This window comes from Pipistrellus hanaki (genome assembly GCF_964339955.1).
Source record: "Pipistrellus hanaki genome assembly, chromosome: 15".
Classification (NCBI taxonomy): Eukaryota; Metazoa; Chordata; class Mammalia; order Chiroptera; family Vespertilionidae; genus Pipistrellus; species Pipistrellus hanaki.
Window position 1 is genome coordinate 7,518,316 of NC_140517.1, and position 18,262 is coordinate 7,536,577.

The 18,262-nt window shown below is 40.0% G+C and overlaps 1 protein-coding gene across 6 annotated transcripts in view; it reads right to left on the reverse strand.

Annotated features, from left to right (window-relative positions):
• Positions 1 to 5,992: 5,992 nt before the first annotated feature.
• The window catches only part of CDH8 (cadherin 8), a 303,401-nt gene continuing 291,131 nt past the window's right edge, over positions 5,993 to 18,262 (reverse strand). For 3 of the 6 annotated variants that reach the window (XM_084860687.1, XM_084860689.1, XM_084860688.1), the window contains 2 exons: positions 10,193 to 10,444; positions 6,882 to 8,959 (listed from right to left, as the gene is read on the reverse strand). In XM_084860687.1, the coding sequence (XP_084716813.1) occupies positions 8,466 to 8,959; positions 10,193 to 10,444 (746 nt within the window). In that variant the 3' untranslated portion in view covers positions 6,882 to 8,465. Of the gene's footprint in view, positions 6,801 to 6,881; positions 8,960 to 10,192; positions 10,445 to 18,262 lie in introns of those variants that run through there. The other 3 variants (XM_084860690.1, XR_014792854.1, XM_084860691.1) reach the window with 3 other exon arrangements.

The following is an 18,262-nucleotide window of genomic DNA, read 5'->3' on the forward strand; positions in this document are numbered from 1 at the left end:
TTTTAGGGACACATTTTAAACACTCACTTTCAAGAAACACACCTTCAACAAAGCACAATACATTGCATCAGCAGCTCCAGATCTATTTTCTAGCTTTTTGGTATTATAAGGCCCAAAGTAGGTAAGCTTAACACTTGCCTAGCAATCAATGTTTAACAGCTGAAGTGAGTTAACTGGATCTGCTCACATGGTTAAGATTTTTTTTTTTTTTCCTTGCAAGAAGGGTTACCTCCCAGAAGCTTGCATTTTAAAAGATGGCCTATGTTGTCAGTGGTCGGCAAACTCATTAGTCCACAGAGCCAAATATCAACAACGATTGAAATTTCTTTGGAGAGCCAATATTTTAAACTTAAACTTCTTTTAACGCCACTTCTTCAAAATAGACTCGCCCAGGCCATGGTATTTTGTGGAAGAGCCACACTCAAGGTCCCAAAGAGCTGCATGTGGCTTGAGAGCCGCAGTTTGCCAACCATGGGTCTAGGGTCTCTCCCTCCTTAACTCTTAGCTCCACCTTGAAGATTTCAGAAAAACTCCAAGAAAGGCCATCTGAATTTCACTCCAGGCACAAAGGAAGAGAGATTGCATCCTCCCGGGCAAAGGGCAAGGCTCTCTCCCTCAGCAGGAACTAATAACCAGGCAGAGGACAGCTGGGGGGAAGGGGAGAGCCTGGTGAGATTTTATAACGGGTGCAGGGACATTGTCTTGCAGTCGGAGGGGTGCCCAATGCCAATGTCCAGGTCCATGACTGACTCATTCTGCCCCAGGAGGAGTCTTCTAGAGGCAAGCACTTTAATGACTTCTATTTTTTATCTTTATTGTTGAAATATTACACATTCTCTTCTCCCCCTACCCCCATTGACTCCCTCCAACCCGCCCTGTCCCCTGTACCAGGCCTCCACCCTATTGTCTGTGTCCATGGGTTATGCATATATATATATACATACAAGGTCTTTGGTTGATCTCTTCCCACCCACCATCCCCCACCTTCCCTCCCAGATTCCACACTCTGTTCCCAGCTTTTAAATGCTCCACAGGTGCATTACAGCAATCCGAAGGTGGGAGGGAAAGAGAAAGAGAGCCCCATGGCTGCAGGAAAAGATGCAGGGAGAAAAGAGAACACAGTCACGTCCTTCAAGCCAAGGTGGTGAGGACAGCTGGCTTACCTGTGATGAAACAATCCTAGGAACAATCCTGGTCCTGGCACCATGACGTTGTAGGTGGCGGGAAGGGCACCAGGCGTCTGACGGACTGGGTAGGGCCGGACCAAACCTGGGGTCAGCAAGCTCGGTCCTTGAGTTCTGGCTAGGAAAGGATTTAGAGCCAAGACCCAAACTGGAAGACAACACTCACTTGGTAAATCTTATGCATAGAAAAAGTCATTCCTAAAAGAAACGGGCTTAGGAAACAAGTTCTACTGGGAAAGGGCCCTCGGAGCTAGGGAGTGGCTGGTGGGGAGGCAGATTTGGGCCCTGCATCCTATAGGTTTTAAGGGTGGAGATTTAGGGGCGGTGCCAGGTAATCTCAATAGAATATTCAGCAGCTTCCCAAGTGTGTCCTTTCAGGGTGGTGATCTGCACTGATTGAGTGGCCAGCACCAGGGCTGAGGTCGTTATTCAATGCAGCTGATGCTGAGGTCAGCCCTGGCTGCTTCTGTTGTTTATCTGGCTTTATGCAGGCCAGGAGCTGAAATGCCACTGAGGCCTGGATGTTATCTCCAGGGAGGAAAGGTCACCCCAAGACCAGGTCCCACCCTACAATTGATTGTCCTTTGCTAGACACCCGGGACTCTCCACCCTGGTGGCCCTTAGCTGGCTCCTTGTCCTTGACCTTGCTCTGCTCCTGTCGGCCTCAGTGCCTACCACACTTAAGCATAATATGCATCGGCATGCTAGCTGTGGGTGAATATGAGGAAGAAGTCTGTTCTGAGAAAACCCTATCCGGCAATGCAGTAACCCTGGGTTCCCAAAGCCACCTCTGTGAATTCGACCTCAACATCCATAAACCATCTGATGTGGATTTCAGCCTTCTCAGATAGGAAACATAAAATGGGTTAGATATGCCCCAGCTGGTTTGGCTCAATGGATAGAGTGTCGGCCTACAGGCCAAAGGATCCCAGGTTAGATTCCATCTTTGTTGCAGGCTCTGGCCCAGGCCCTGGTCGGGGATCCTGTAGGAGGCAACCAATTGATGTGTTTCTTTCACATTGATGTTTCTCTCCGTATTTCTGTCTCTCATCCACTCTCCTAAAAATCAGTGGAAAATATCCTCAGGTGAGGATTAACAACAAAAAAATAAAAAAACAAATAAATAAAATGGGTTAGATCCTGCAGCATCTGCTTGCCCAGAAAGCATAAGAACCTCCTTGTTGAAGGCAAATCTGAAACAATAGATCTAAGGCATGGAGACTCAAGCCTCACCTGCTATACTGATACAGAGACCCCAGGGCTGCATCCCCAAAGACAGGAATCATTCAATTATCATCGAAAATAAGAAACAATTGGTCTTTTTCTGTAACATGGCCTGGTCCCAATATAAACTAGAAGATGGGAACCATGTACATGACACTTCCGGAAATAATGGAGCAGAAGCACACACACACACACACACACACACACACACACACACACACTCACAGTGTCTTACCTTGATGGGGAACTGGAAGATCAGAGTTCAATTTCTGTCTCTCCCGTGTAAGGGATGTGTAATTGAACTCTGAAAAATTCCTTAAGACATCACTGAACATTACTATTGGTTTTCATCCACAAAACATGCTACAATTTAGGCAAACCTAGATGAGACATGGGAGTACCCATTTTCTAGTTCTTTCTGATGACTTGAAAAGGTGTCATTCATCTCTCTAAAGATTTTGCCTTTTCTCAGTTTCCTCTCTCAGTGTTGGTTGTTTGCCAAGCTCAGATTCCTATTGCACCCGTTCCTCGGTTCCCATCTTTGATGAAAATTCCATAAAGGCTTCTTGGGTCTTGGGTCTTTCCACTTAAAATCACTTACTTCCTCCTCAGTTCTGCATCACTGTGGACAATTGAGCTTCTAGCTTACCATGACAAACTTCACATCATAATTACAGAGCGTGTTCTGTTCTCACAAGCTATGGGGCTTTTAGATCAGGCCACTGTAAGTTTAAACCAAATTGGAATGCTATTTATTTAAGACCATTGATGAAGAATGTTTCAACGATTTGTTTTAGATAAAATATATTATCTCCATTTTGTAAATAAAGGAAATAGGTTTGGAGGTGTCATCCTACTGACTCTTTCTATATGACTCAGCTGGTGAATGCTCAATATATGTAGGAAACACAACTATTTCCTTTTAGATAATCCATCAAGTTGGGAAGGGGATTAAATTGCAATGAGCCCAAAATATAATAGTAGGATTGGGTCAAAAATATTTGAACTAATGTATCTTTAATAATCGAGTGTATTCATGTAAAAACCAGTATATCATGTGATATATAAATGTGTGTTGACTAAGAAGAAAATAATAAAAATTAACGTCTGGCTATGATAGAATCTCTGTCTTCTACAATCATAAAGAACAATGATTGCGCTGACAATATATGCAACACTGTGTGGCCAAATGAGTCACTTTGCTAAGAAACTTTTTACACAAATAAAACAGTACTATAATTGAGGAAAATAAAAATATTATGAAAACTATTTCCTACAAGATACATTCTACAATTATTTTCTCCAGAAAAAAAACAAAAAAACAAAAAAACAAAAAAACAACAACATCAGAAGGACATACAAACATCTAAGTCCTGTTTCACAATGTGATACATTTAATTCTAATCCCAGGTAACATGAACCACGATTTTGTTCTCAAATAGAAACCTGCATTAAAAACCCTCTACCCTCAATCCAATGGCTTTCAAATTCAAGGTTACAGCCAGAAAAATAAAAAGCCACCATTCCAGGTTTGGGATGGTGTATGAGATTGTGAGACAAAAAAAAAAAACAAAAAAAAAAAAACTACAAATTAATCCCTGGTAACTTAATTGAGTATATGTATATATATAAAGAGGGGTGTGTGTGTGTGTGTGTGTGTGTGTGTGTACACACACACACACACACACATATATTCAATGCAGATATTCCTGTTTAAATTGTGCATTTATATAGCTTTTATAGCGATGCCCACTGTTACCTTATCTTTTTGACTGACAATAATGGGATTTCAGTCATGCTCAGCCTTTCCTACAGTGCCAGTGATGGGAATTTTTGAAATCTTATTACTGCTTGCACTGTCCTGATCTCAGATGGAACTTTCAATCAAAAAGGCAATCAGAAGGTTATACATTCGTGAGATCCCCTGCAAAGCCCGTGATCGCATAATACAACTTGTTGGAAGGGCCCACTTGCCTCCAGTCCTTATGTGGCTATAAAGAGTAATTGGCTACTTAGCTCTCAGCACCCGCATTTCCTTCTCCAAAATGTAGCCCGGCCCAGAACTCCATTGAGACTCAGTGTGAAATCTGGCTGCTCCTAGGAGATTTCTAGGTCTCTCGCAGAGACCTGTCTTATTTTAAGCATCTGATTAAACAAACTCTCCCAAAGACACATTTGGCTCTTTCTCCTTTCACTGGTGATGCCAGTGAATCTACGTTTTCTTTTATTTTCTATGCACACAAACACTTACCCACACATTTTTCTCTCAGAACATTTTCATTGTTCATCATCTAGAAATCACAATTCTGTGTAGCAAGGTTAACACCCGAATTTAATTTATAGCATCGTTTAACCATCTGATGATAAATTATTTCTAATCTTAAAATAGCTATACTCATCCAAGATTATAGTAAAGAATGGGCCCTTAATACTCTAGACCAGTGGTTCTCAACCTTTCTAATGCCATGACCCTTTAATACAGTTCCTCATGTTGTGGTAACCACCAACCATAAAATTATTTTCGTTGCTACTTCATTACTGTAATTTTGCTACTGTTATGAATCATATTGTAAATATCTGTGTTTACTGATGGTCATAGGCGACTCTGCTAGCGCTTCTCAATCTGTGGGTAGAGAACCACTGCTCTAGACTGTACATGTATGGGTGGGTGTTTAAAAGATACTTTTGTAATTTTATTTGATCAATTAGTGGACAGGGTGGAGGCTGAATGGATCCATGTGATGTCCAATCACCCAGGGATGCAACATCTCCCCACATAGGTGCCTGGAATTGTGAGACAGGTAGAGGGAGATGATTTTGTCTCACTTGGCACCAAGACATTGGTTCTTCTCCATTTGGTGGAAGAATGGGAAAGGACTAGTGGTTGGGCCCAATAGACACATTAAAATGCCTATGCAACAGAAAGCGCACAGTGACAACAACAGTCACTTGGATAAAGTTAAAAATGAGTATTATTTAAAGCACATGTGTCAAACACAAGGCCCGCGGGCCAAATCCAGCCCGCCAGGCCTTGCAATGTGGCCCGCACAGCACTGTCATCACTGCACTCCGCTGTCAGTTTATGACATTGTCAGTTTACAACTGTTCAGTAAACCATTCGGCCCAAGATTTAGGCTGGATTTTAGATTTTGGCCCCTACTCTGATTGAGTTCGACACTCTTTAAATTTTAAAGAGTTGAGCATGGGGTTCTCAAATTCTAAAAGTTTTGGAACCCTCATGCCCTCTCTTGGTTAAAGAAATCCTGGCAAGTCCACTGATAAGTTAAAAGTAGTTAAGTCTAGGTGTGTGTGTGTTTGTGTGTGTGTGTGTGTGTGTGTGTGTGTGTGTGTGTGAGAGAGAGAGAGAGAGAGAGAGAGAGAGAGAGAGAGAGAGAGAGAGAGAGAGAAAATGCATGTGTGTTCCTTGGACCTTTATTTAAATTCAGAGTACACTAAAAATATAGTTCAGTCCTAGTAATAAACATACTTGATTCCATATTATAAAAACTTAAATGGGTTTATACTTGATTTCATATTGTAACAACTTAAATGGGTTTTTAAGCACAACTTGCTAGCATGGTGAGAGCAACAACAAAAAATCAGCAAGAGATCCACACTTTCATGCTGTTTCTATGGGCAAAGTGAATTTTTCAGTAGGCTTTGGGCAACTGGTATATCAGACATTATCTCCTGCTCATGGAAACCATCATATGGTGATTATCCTATTGATTCCTAAGATTGGAGGTATGGATTTTATATTCCTAAAATTAACATGACTTTTGTCAAACAGGTTTATAAATCTGTACTTTATGGCACTTCACTGAGAAATATGCTAGAAATGAGTCCAGTATGCAAGAGATAAATAAAGTAATCATCTCTCCTTAGTTTAGAATGTGTAAGGTAGTCAGAATAGTATTAGTGAATATTATTAGTAATACTACTATTAATAATTTACACTCACTAAATATTTGTGTCAGACACTGTTCCAAATCTTAGTATATTTTGAAATCATTTTGGGCACTCATTTTGATCTCCAAAAACACATTCAACAGCCATCATGATACACGTAAAGGACAAACTGGGTGATTCTCAGGCAACAAAAACTCAGAAAGGCCTCAGTTAAGTCACTGGTGAGTTGTCAAGTCTAAGGATAATATTTAAATATTTTGTTTCTATCATAGTAGAAGTAGCCTCCAAAAATTGGTACCTTCATTGTTCTAGCCCAAGTCATGTTCTTTTCAGGCAGCCCAAGCCAGTGCCTGAGGTGGTGTGATCAAGCCATTTCACATCCTTGGTTCTTTATATAAAAGCTCTTACAGACAAAGGTGATTCTTGCAATAATTTAGTTGCATGTTCTAGAATTCTAGTTAGACTCTCGCAGTAGGTCTTCATCTGATTGGGGAAAAGAAAAGTGAAGACAACAAAGGTATTTATAAAAATATATTTCACAAAGTAGGAAACAATACAGGAGTTTTCTCTGAATACAATACATGGAGTAAATAAACAATATTGCCTTAAAGCAAAGTAGAAAAGTAAAATGATCTGCATGTCGTCGTAGTTCGGTTGTATCATACATTTCTCTACTCCTAAACAGTCAGGTTGGTATTACAAATTGAATATGCTCACATCTGCTAGGGCTGTTGTCTTTTGGACTCTAAGATGTTCTGGGTCTCACCAGGAGGATCGGGGAGAGAAGTGCTGAAAACAGAAGCAGTAAAATTATGTACAAATCGGTTCCTGCTCTAAAACATTGTGGGGCGACTTGAAGCATGTCTCCTGGGTCATGTATGTAGGTATCTAAAAGTCTAGAGTTTAAATATTCACACGGATCGATATACTTTCAGATGTTTGTGCTTGTAGTAAAAACACCAAATACTAGGAGTATGAACAAAATAGAAAACAGTCTAAAAGTTTCTCTGGGAAAAAAAAGCTGTTCCTGCCATCACCAGTCACAATAACACTTTCTACACTAAAGAGACTATTTGCTCCCTGGTCAAGATATTGCCTGCCATACTCATCTCATCAAAATGTACATGTATTAAACATTCATTGTGTGTGTGTGTGTGTGTGTGTATATATATATATATATATATATATATTTATATAAAACAATCTAAAGGATTATTAATGGATATAATTTATCTTTTTTTCCCTCCATATAGTCCCTTTCCTCTATAGGTTACCAACCTTAATAAATAAACACATGAATGGACATCAATAAAATATTTATTTTGAGGCTTAAACAAATAAAACCATCTGTCCCTCACGTCGTCCATTGCATGACATAGTCTACCTCTGTGTCCTTGTGGAACGAGATGAAGTGGAGGGAAGGAGTAATCCTGCTTCTTAAAAGCAAGCCTGTTCCGTGGGATTTCTCGCCTCCCACCACTGCGCTGGCAAGCCCCACCTTGGAATGGATTCGGAACATGTGACTATTTTAAGGCTCGACACACTATTTAAAGATGCTATTCCGTCTCTGATGGGCGGGGCCAACCGTTATGTACATGTGTGGTCTCTGTACCATCTTAGGAGGCCTTCCCAAACTCCCAAAAGTCAGGATGTACAGCCGACCAAGTATTGCTTTAGTGTATGTGGCGGGATCCTTATTGGTGAAGGGGGGAAAAAACCATTCCCATTTATAAAAATCCTTGCAAGAAGACACATCTCAGCAGCAAATTCCTTGCAGGTCCATTTTGTCTAAGAAAGCACCTTTTTAATTTTGATATATATTTTTCCCCCCCTCTCTGAAAACTTTCCCTAAGCTTGAGGCAGGATCCCCATCTTTGTGGTGGTCACGTACATAGCAACTATCCAACGACTTCTAGACACTCCACATGGTTTAATTTACACTCCACAAGATGCATCACCTCCTAACATAGACTTTTTTATTATCCATTATTTTTTTTTTGGTTCCACATTAAAATGTAGTTGAAGTTTATAGATGATTGGTGCTACACTTGCCTCTAAAACAAATAGCCGCATTGGCCGCATCTAAGGGGAGTGGCCCTAGCATATTACAGAATGCTCAGTTCCCGTGAGTGGAGGGATCATCCACTGTCAAGTTTCTTTGTCACTTTCACCAACAGAGTACAGTTCGCCCAGTCTCTTAAAGCGGGGACCCCAGTCACTGAGGTAGTCAAAATTCTGGTCTGAGTCTGAGGTGGCCGACTCCAAGGAGCTGAGGGAGCCTGCCACGGAGCCCCGGCCTTCGTAGCCATAGATCTGAATGGAGTCATAGGGCGGGGCCGTGGGGTCATTATCTGCCTCGTGGAGCCGCACGTTTATAAACTCATCCACGTCCACACCATTGGGAACCGGCGCCAGCCCTTGCCTTGGCATAAATTGCAAATCTGGTTTAATATCCTTACGGGGTAGGAATCCATTAATCCCATCCGGGTTCTGCAGAGTGGCGATGTCAAAGGCCTCCGTGTCCTCCTCCCCGCCTCCTTCGTCATCGTAGCGAATGATGTTCTCTCGGACATCTTCATCGTCTTTGATGATCAATGGCTCGTTTTTGTGTCGCCGCAGGGTGACAAACAGCACCACGATGACTGTAGGAAAAACAAAACAATAAAACAAAACATGAAATAACAGCCAACTAGAGTATACTCTTATTAGCAACATACACACCTTGTAGGTTCAGAGGGAGGATCATTATTCTAAAACGTATGAGCCTAATGCTTTGATAATATTGCCTTGTGAATTAAGCAAAACACCTTTATGAAGGATGGGCTCTCGATCCTGAGAGAATGCTGTTTGATTTTAATATCAAGAAAAAGATCTCAGGAAGACAATGCAATCTTGAAGAAAAAAAATATATATATATTCTACTTTTTTGTTTGCTTATTTTTTTTCTTTTTATCTCACCAAACTTTGTGATCAGATGGACTCAGCAACCCAATTTATAAACTGTTTGGATAACAGAATGTTTGGGACACATATTTGTTGCAGCAAATGGGTGTGCATTAGATCTGGAGGTCTTATTTATAATTGACTAGAGGCCTGGTGCACAAAATTCATGCACGGGGTGGGAGGGTGTCCCTCAGCCTGGCGTGCACCCTCTCCAATTTGGGATCCCTTGGGGGACGTCTGACTGCTGGTTTAGGCTGGATCCCTCAGTTGGACATCCCTCTCACAATCCAAGACTGCTGTCTCCTACCCACTCGCCTATCTGTCTAATTGCCCCCAACTGCCCTCCCCTGCGGGCCTGATCTTGCCCCTAACTGCCTCTGCCCAACTCCCGCCACCCACCGTGGCTTTGTCTGGAATGAAGTAGGATGTCCGGAAGATGTCTGGTCAACCTGGTCTAATTAGCGTATTACTCTTTTATTAGTATAGATGCTTTTATAACCACATAAGGCCTATTCCCAGTTCCCCCAGCATTCAGCTTAGTCTATATTTTCACTGGTGATGGCACTGAAAAAGGCACCAAATAGTCATCTCCAATTGGACATTTACTATTTTTTTTTTTTTTACCATTGATTTTTGGAGTTGAAAGGGACAGAGAGAGACAGAGAGAGAAACATCAATGTGAGAGAGACACATCAATTGATTGCCTCCCACATGCCTGGACAGGGCCAACTGACTAGGGTCAAACATTTACCATCACAACCCTTTTTCTCCTCACCTCCTCTTAGTGATCTCAGAGCCAGGAGAAGTCCAAAAGACTTCCTCTTTCCAAAAGCATGCTGGATACCTGGCTTGGTCAGGGTTTGCTGTCCTTATGTACAGTCATTGATGAACCAGAAAAATGGGTACCATGAGGCTATGAAGGAAATACATACCTAGCAGCAAAATGATGCACGCTAATATGGCGATTAGGGCGCCCATACTGAGTCCAATCGGAAGGACGTAAGCTTCCACATTGCAGGACTGGACAACACCATCACTGCTGCAGCCACAGACCCGGATGGTCAGCGTGCTGGTGCTGCTCAGAGGAGGGTTCCCACTGTCACTGATGACAATTGGCAGAAGGTAGACTTCTTGCTTCTGGCGGTTGAATCCATTATGCTTGGCCAAAATGCTGAGGGAATTATCTGGAAAAGGTGGAAATCACAATCGTGTGCATCATTTCAAAAATGGCTGCCCAGGCAACACTTGTTTTTCTAGTTCATAAATCCTCTGCGAGCCTCCAGGCTACCCGACTCCACTGGACCACTCAGGTTCTTTGTCCCTCTCCTCTTCTAATGTTTTAAAGTATGTTTTCTTAAATTGATTTTTAGATAGAAAAGAAAGGAGAGGGAAAGAGAGAAAGACATAGATGAGAGTGATACATCAATCAGTTGCCTCCTGCACGCTCCCTTCTGGGGATCAAGCCCACAACCCGGGCATGTACCCTAATTGGGAATCAAACCTGGGACTTCCTGGTCCATGGGAAGATGCTCAACCCACTGAGCAATACCAGCTGGGTCTCTTCCCATTTTCCCAACTGCCATGGACCACAATATCCATACCCAAACAAGTCCAAAGAATGGGGCCCCATGATAAACTAATGGAGTTTTATCATCTTGTAGATGCAAACTATTTCTTTAATTTAAGAAAAAGTGTCCTTGCAGAAGATACAAATTATCCCAAGTCCCACCAATAAGCTTAATTTTCTCTCACTTATCCTGCAAAATTGGCGGGACAGAATCTCACAACAGTTGAAAGACATGTTTGAGAAGCTCTGGGTTAAAAATAGACTATGTGACACTATGGTATACAAAAGAATGCAATTTATTGACTCTCACAGGTAACTAAGAGGTTGTGCATGCATGGTCAAGTCCTATGTACTGCCAATTGGAGGAGATGGGCCACATATATTTAAAATGTGTAGAGAAGATCTGCAGTGATTACACAGGTAAGAATAAAATGAAAAGTCATAGGAAAAAGTGTTCCATTTCACATGTATCAATTAATTATCTAGAGATCCATATTGGTTATCTGAGTCAACACTTAAGGACATGTAGGCAACATTTAAAGACATCAGTTCAAAATAAAACTGGTCAATGAATAGGAATTGGTCCTACAGTTCTCAAAATTTCACCCCCCTAGATGATATTTTTTTTTGTCTTCATCCCTATCTCATGAACTATAATCATATTAGATATATTCATTATTAATATATTTTCTCATTTTGACTAATGAAAGAACTATCTATTCAAATTAGGAATACTTATTATCTCAGACTGGTTTTCCCGCCAAAAGCAAATGAACTTAATTTTAGTAAATGTGTGCTGTGTTTTCTGGGTAAAATGATGATTTCAGTTGGAATTTCTTTTCAGATATTGGCAAGTTTGGAAACATTTGGCTACCTCATTGTTGCATATTAAGGCAGGGATTCCAAACCATTGCTGTCCAACTCCTGGTCATCAGTGTCGTATTGTTTACAGAACAATCAAATACATGAACAAATAGTGCATGCATATGACTTCAAGTAACTATGTTAAATCTTTTGTACCACATAGTTCTATAACCAGATTCCAAAAAATGAGAGCCATTCCCTAAAACAGATGCATTAATTACACTTATTTTTTCTTTGTTTAGCAGGGGTGGGGAACCTTTTTGCTGCCAAGGGCCATTTGGACCATAATATCATTTGCAGGCCATATAGAATTCAAATTCTCACTTAAAAATTAGCATGCTATATTTAGTCAAGCATTTCACTAATTCACCCCTAATGCCTTGGCAGGGCCTAACCAAATGATTTTAAGGTCTTTATATGGCCCAGATGTTCCCTGTCCCTGATTTAAGCAGGCCCATAATGCCTTACTATTAAGCAGTCAGACAGAAAAAGACATTCTTAGTTAACTTTTTCCCCCTAAATTTCTTCTGGTTGTGCTTCATTGTCTAGTAATTTTAAGAGCCAAAAAACCCTACAATGTCTCTAATGGAGTTAAACAGTGATATAGAAAATGATCCAGTAATCTTCATTTCCATGACCTAGAAGGAAGTACCACTAAGCTAAAAGCAGGAGAGCATTATCTCACAACCCGATATACACTTAGTGGCCAGATTCTTATGATCTCTGAATGCATAATAATCTGGCCACTCAGTGTATATCCTATATATTAAAAGGCTAATATGCAAATCGTCCCCTCAACCAGGAGTTTGACCAACAGGCAGGCAGGCCAACTGCCCATGTCCCCTCCCCCTGGCCAGGCTGGCTGGACCCCACCCATGCATGAATTCATGTACTGGGCCTCTAATATATATATTAGGGGCCCAGTACATGAATATATATATATATATATATATATATATATATATATATATATATATTCATGTACGAATATATATATATATATATATATATATATATATATATATATATATATCCGGATTATTATGCATTCAGAGATCATAAGAATCTGGCCACTCAGTGTAGAATATAGAGCTGTGTGAAATTTTCAGAAAGTGTGTGACAAGTCTGAGTCCAGTTAATTAGTGCAAGGAACATTTGTAGATGGTTTCATATACCATTGTTCAAAACAGAAGATGGGAATTGCTCTTCAAGATGCAATTAATGAAATTACAAGGAGGCCTTTCTCCTTTTGCGGTTGACATTATTTATATAAGAAACCATCTTTGTATATTCTCTCTCTAAAACAATCTATAATGAAATTTAGAAAGTGCAGCAGGAATATTATTCTTACAAAGCCAAAGGCCTATCCTTTATTGCACAGAAAAAAAAGCATGGGTAGGTCTAACACTAAGCTCACAACCATATAATTTACTACTTCTGACATTTGTTCCCCTACATATAGAAAATTATTGACTGCTTAAAGGTAGTCTATGAGTCATTTTTACTAAATTTTACCTGCTACTCCCAGGCTATGACAATTTCTTATTTGCCAACTCACTTAAAAAAAAAAAAGTTATTTTGGTCCTAGCCAGTTTTTCTCAGTGGATAGAGAATCAGCCTGTGGAACAAAGGGTCCTGAGTTTGATTCTAGTCAAGGGCATATGCCCAGGTTGTGGGCTCAATTTCCAGTAGGGGGTGTGCAGGAGGTAGCCTAACAATGATTCTTTCTCACCACTGAGGTTTCTATCTTTCTCCCTTCCTTTCTGAAATCAATAAAAACATATAAAAAATAAATATTTTTTTAAAAAAATCATTTTTACTTGAGTTGGTTTGGCTCAGTGGATAGAGCATGGGCCCCGTGAACTGAAGGGTTCCTGGTTCAATTCGGGTCAAGGGTATACACCTTGGTTGCAGACTCAATCCCCAGCCATGGTTAGGGTACATGCAGGAAAGCAACCAATAGATGTGTCTCTCACATCAATGTTTCTGTTTCTTCCTCTCCTTTACTCTTTAAAAATCAATGGGGAAATATCCTCAGGTGAGGATTAACAGCAACAACAACAAAATTATTTTCCCTGGCCAATGTGGCTCAGTTGGTTGAGTGTTGTCTCTGTTGACTGGTGCCATTCCCAGTCAGGGCACATACCCTGGTTTCAGGCTCTATCCCCAGTAGGAGGTGTGCAGAAAACAGCCAGCCAACATCTCTCTCTCTCTCTCTCTCTCCCTCTCTCCCCCTCCCTCTCTTCCTCCCTTCCTCTCTCTATAAAAATCAACAAAAACAGTTTTTTAAAAAAAATTATTTTGATTGGTGTTTATATTTATTAATAATTGTGTTAAGTTATTTTATTAGACCAAATAAAACTGCCATTAACATAAAAACTCCATACACATAAAAATCATCGTGTATCAGCACATTTCCAATTTGTGTATTTAAAATACTTCTTTTTAAATCTACATGCCAGAAATATCTTTTATGAAGTTCTGGTTTGTTTCTTTAAAACATCCTCTTAGGGACTCTCTGTTATGACATAATGCTCTGTTTTTCTAATGGTGCATCGATACCATGCTTTTTATGTATATAAACTTGATAATGAACCTGGATGTTTTCCACTAGCCTGTTCTTCAAGAGCATCTTGGCTATTCTTGCTTGTTTACTAATCTCTAACAAATATAGAATCCGATTACCAAGTTTTGTGAAAATTCCCATAAGAACTTAAGTCGAAATCATATTACAATATAAATGAATTTTGAGAGAATTGATTTCTTTATGGTCTTTAGCCTTCTATATTAAGATTGTAGTTTTATTATTTTCTTTAATATACATCAACACAATGTTTTAATTTTAGCTGCAGGAGATTTTTACCTCTTCCATTAGATTTATTATTGGTGTGTACAATTTTTTGCTCTGGTAAATATAACCTGTTTGAAATTATATTTTCAAGTCATTGTTGCTGGTGGATGAAATGAAATTGTTTTAGACATCAATTTTAATTCCGGTAATCTTCTAAACCGTTCTTTTAACTTATGAAAATATCTCTCCTCACAAAGTTCCACTTCAGCATGATAGTTTGAGGAGCACTACGAATTGTTCCCCAGTGAAACTGGTGAACATTATAAAAGGAAAACATGTATCATCTCAGCAGCAAATGAAGAAACATTTACTCAAGGAAATCCACCAGCGCTTGGTAAGAATGGGGAGACTGGTGTGTGAGTCAGAACGCACTTCTTCATCCCTCCTTCCAGCTCTGTTAGATTGAAACTCCACTCCAAACCGAGTCAGCCAAGATCCCAGGGCTTCCACTCCTCCCAGCTAGCAGTTGGAGGGCTAGCTCTTTTAAAATATATTTTTACTGATTTCAGAGAGGAAGGGAGGGGAGAGAGATAGAAACACCAATGATGAGAGAGAATCATTGAGCAGCTGCCTCCTGCACATGCCCTACTGGGGACCAAGCCTGCAACCCGGGTATGTCCCCTGACCAGGAATCAAACTGTGATTTCCTGGTTCATGGGTGGATGCTCAACCATTGAATCACACCATCCTGGCTGTTTTTTCTTCTTCCTGATATCTCTCTATCCCTCTTTAGTCTAAATTTGAAATGTTCAGACACATGCATTCTTTATATCTTTGCTTAATATTGCTTCTTTGTGGCTAATTTCCTTCACTGGTTGTCCCTGATCTCCCCAGATACATTAGTTATGTATTCTTCTAAAATCCTTTCTTTTTCATTGCAGTTTTTATTACAAAGAAATAAAATATGGCAGTGGGGATAGGAGAGACACCAGGGACATGGAAATCAAGTAGGGAACTTCTAAGTAACAAAGAACCAATTGCAGATGCATAATGAGTACTCAGCCAATATTTGCCGAATAAATGACTACATCATCCATATTTTGTGGCACTCCTACTTATATCTCTTATGTTATTCTGTCATAGAGAATTATATGTGGTTCAAAATAAGTCATTGAGGAAGTTCAATTTCAAGCGATTGGAAACAACATACAGCCTAAAAAATATTGATAGTTTCCGAGTGTCTCCCCAGGCATGCCTCATATCATGTAACATAAGCAATAAACTGAGGATGATTAGATTCAAATAGAGAGGACTCAGAGAGGAAAAAAAATGTTCTAAAATAACTGCAAATGCCATCATATTCAGGAGGTGCACACTAGGATTCTCTGGAGCTGAAACTGAATGACTTACATTCAGAGGGCGGGAAGATAGAGTGTGAATAAGTCCCTCATATGGTTAGTCGAGGAGGAATTTCTTCTTTAATTATTGATATTCAGGTTTTTAATTCATTTAGAGTGGCAAATCAACATACAACATTCTTTCATACAACATTAATATCTTTTTTTAATAATATATTTTACTGATTTTTTACAGAGAGGAAGGGAAAGGGATAGAGAGCTAGAAACATCGATGAGAGAGAAACATCAACCAGATGCCTCCTGCATACCCCCTACCGGGGATGTGCCTGCAACCAATGAACATGCCCTTGACCGGAATCAAACCTGGGACCTTTCAGTCCACAGACCGATGCTCTATCCACTGAGCCAAACCAGTTTCGGCCAACATTAATATCTTTAATTAGAATGCTATTTGTACCCTGCCCCCCATTCCTCCCTTCCTCACATTTTCCTTCCTTCCTTTCTTCCTTCCTTCCTTCCCTCCCTTCCTCTCTCCCCGCCCTCCCTTCATTCCTCCCTTCCCTTCTTCTCTCTTTTCCTCTCTCCCTTTCCTCCTATTATTTGCTCTGTATTTTTAATGAAAAATAATTATCATTATTATTGTTATTATTGAAGTATCCCATGTTCTTTCCACATTGTCATTTTTTTTTCCCAGGTAAAAGAAAGCGGATTATGGCTGGCATGTTAAGCATCAACCTCTGAACCAGGAGATCACAGTTTGATTCCCCATCAGGGCATATGCCCAGGTTGTGGGCTTCATCCCCAGTGTGGGGTGTGCAGAAGGCCACCAATCAATGATTTTCTCTCATCAGTGATGTATTCATCCCTCTCTCCCTATCCCTTCTGCTCTGCTATCAATATATATATTGATATATTTATAATTAATATATTGATAATATATTTATTATCCTATATAATAAAACCCTAATATGCAAATTAACTGAACAGTAGAACCACAAGTTGCTATGATGTTCACTGACCACTAGGGGGCAGATGCTCAAGGCAAAAGCTGCCTGTTGGTGGTCAGTGCGCTCCCACTGGGGAGTACCATTCAGCCAGTAGCCAGGCTCACAGCTGGCAAGCACAGCAGCAGTGGCAGGAGCCTTTCCCCACCTCTGATACAGACACTTCTTAGGACCTCTCGGGGTGCCAGACTGTGAAAGGGTGCAGTCTGGGCTGAAGGACACCACTCCCCTGCAGTGCATGAATTTCTGCGTGGTCATCTGCACCATTGCCCTGCTGCAGAACCTTTCCTTTAGTCTCCATCCCATTTATTGGAAATCCTGGAGCTCTGGCTTTTGTTTAGCCTTTCAGATGGAAGCAGCAGCAACAAGGAGCCAGAGTTAATGAAGGCGGTTGGCAGACAAATATTTATGACAGAAAAAGAACAGATGAAGAGAAGATCAGTAGATAGTATGCCTTTTTTTTTTTTAGAAATGTCTTCTGGCATTTGACTTGCAAATTTAATTCAAATATTCTGGATCGATTCAAATGCAATGAACATGGCAAGGAGGTCAAAATAAAGGGAAAATGGCTCTCTGTTCAGTGGGCAAGAGATTTAATTAAGTTCTTATCATTGTTGTGTCTGTTGTTTATTTATAAAAAAAAAACTGGCAAGGCAACACAGATACTAACATCCAAGAGCTTTCTGCATATTGGAAACATGTATACACAGTATCCAATATCTACGGTATAAATATGAAGCCAAGTTCTTAACATCAACACTTTATTTATATATATATATATAATATCTATTACCATAGACACTAAGTCTTATCGGAAATAATCAGGCTGTAATGAATTAATAAAAATGAAGACTCGGCAAAGTTAGTTTCCTCCAGTGCCATTATAACTTCCTACATAATTCACTGGAAGTGTATTAACACTAAACCTGCAGCAAGTGACTGTCTATGCAGAGCCACCTAATTAGGCCATTTGTCACTCTTCCCTTTTTCCTCATGAGATTGTCCACCATACCGCCTGATGTCAAGAAGTGCAATGTTTACCTGAGTGTTGTCTCATTACCATATTGAATGTTTAATTAAAAAGTATAGCTAGCCATAAAATATTGACCAACGTTTACTTTGGCTTTAAAAAACATTATTGTGAATTCCTTCGGCAGTGTTTAGACTGACATCTGACTTCAGGTTTAGTCCAGCATTTATAAATACCCAAAATGAATTAGCATATTTTTAACACAAAACGTTATTTCACTATAGCCATGTCACACAGTAGTTCTATAAATATCTCAGTGATGGTCACTTGGTAGAAGAAATACACAGAGGGTAGGCTGTGCTTTTTAGTTTATGAAACTTAGGACTCATCTGTAAACTATGAAACATAAGCATTTTCTAACATTATTTAAGGAGCTACATATATCCTT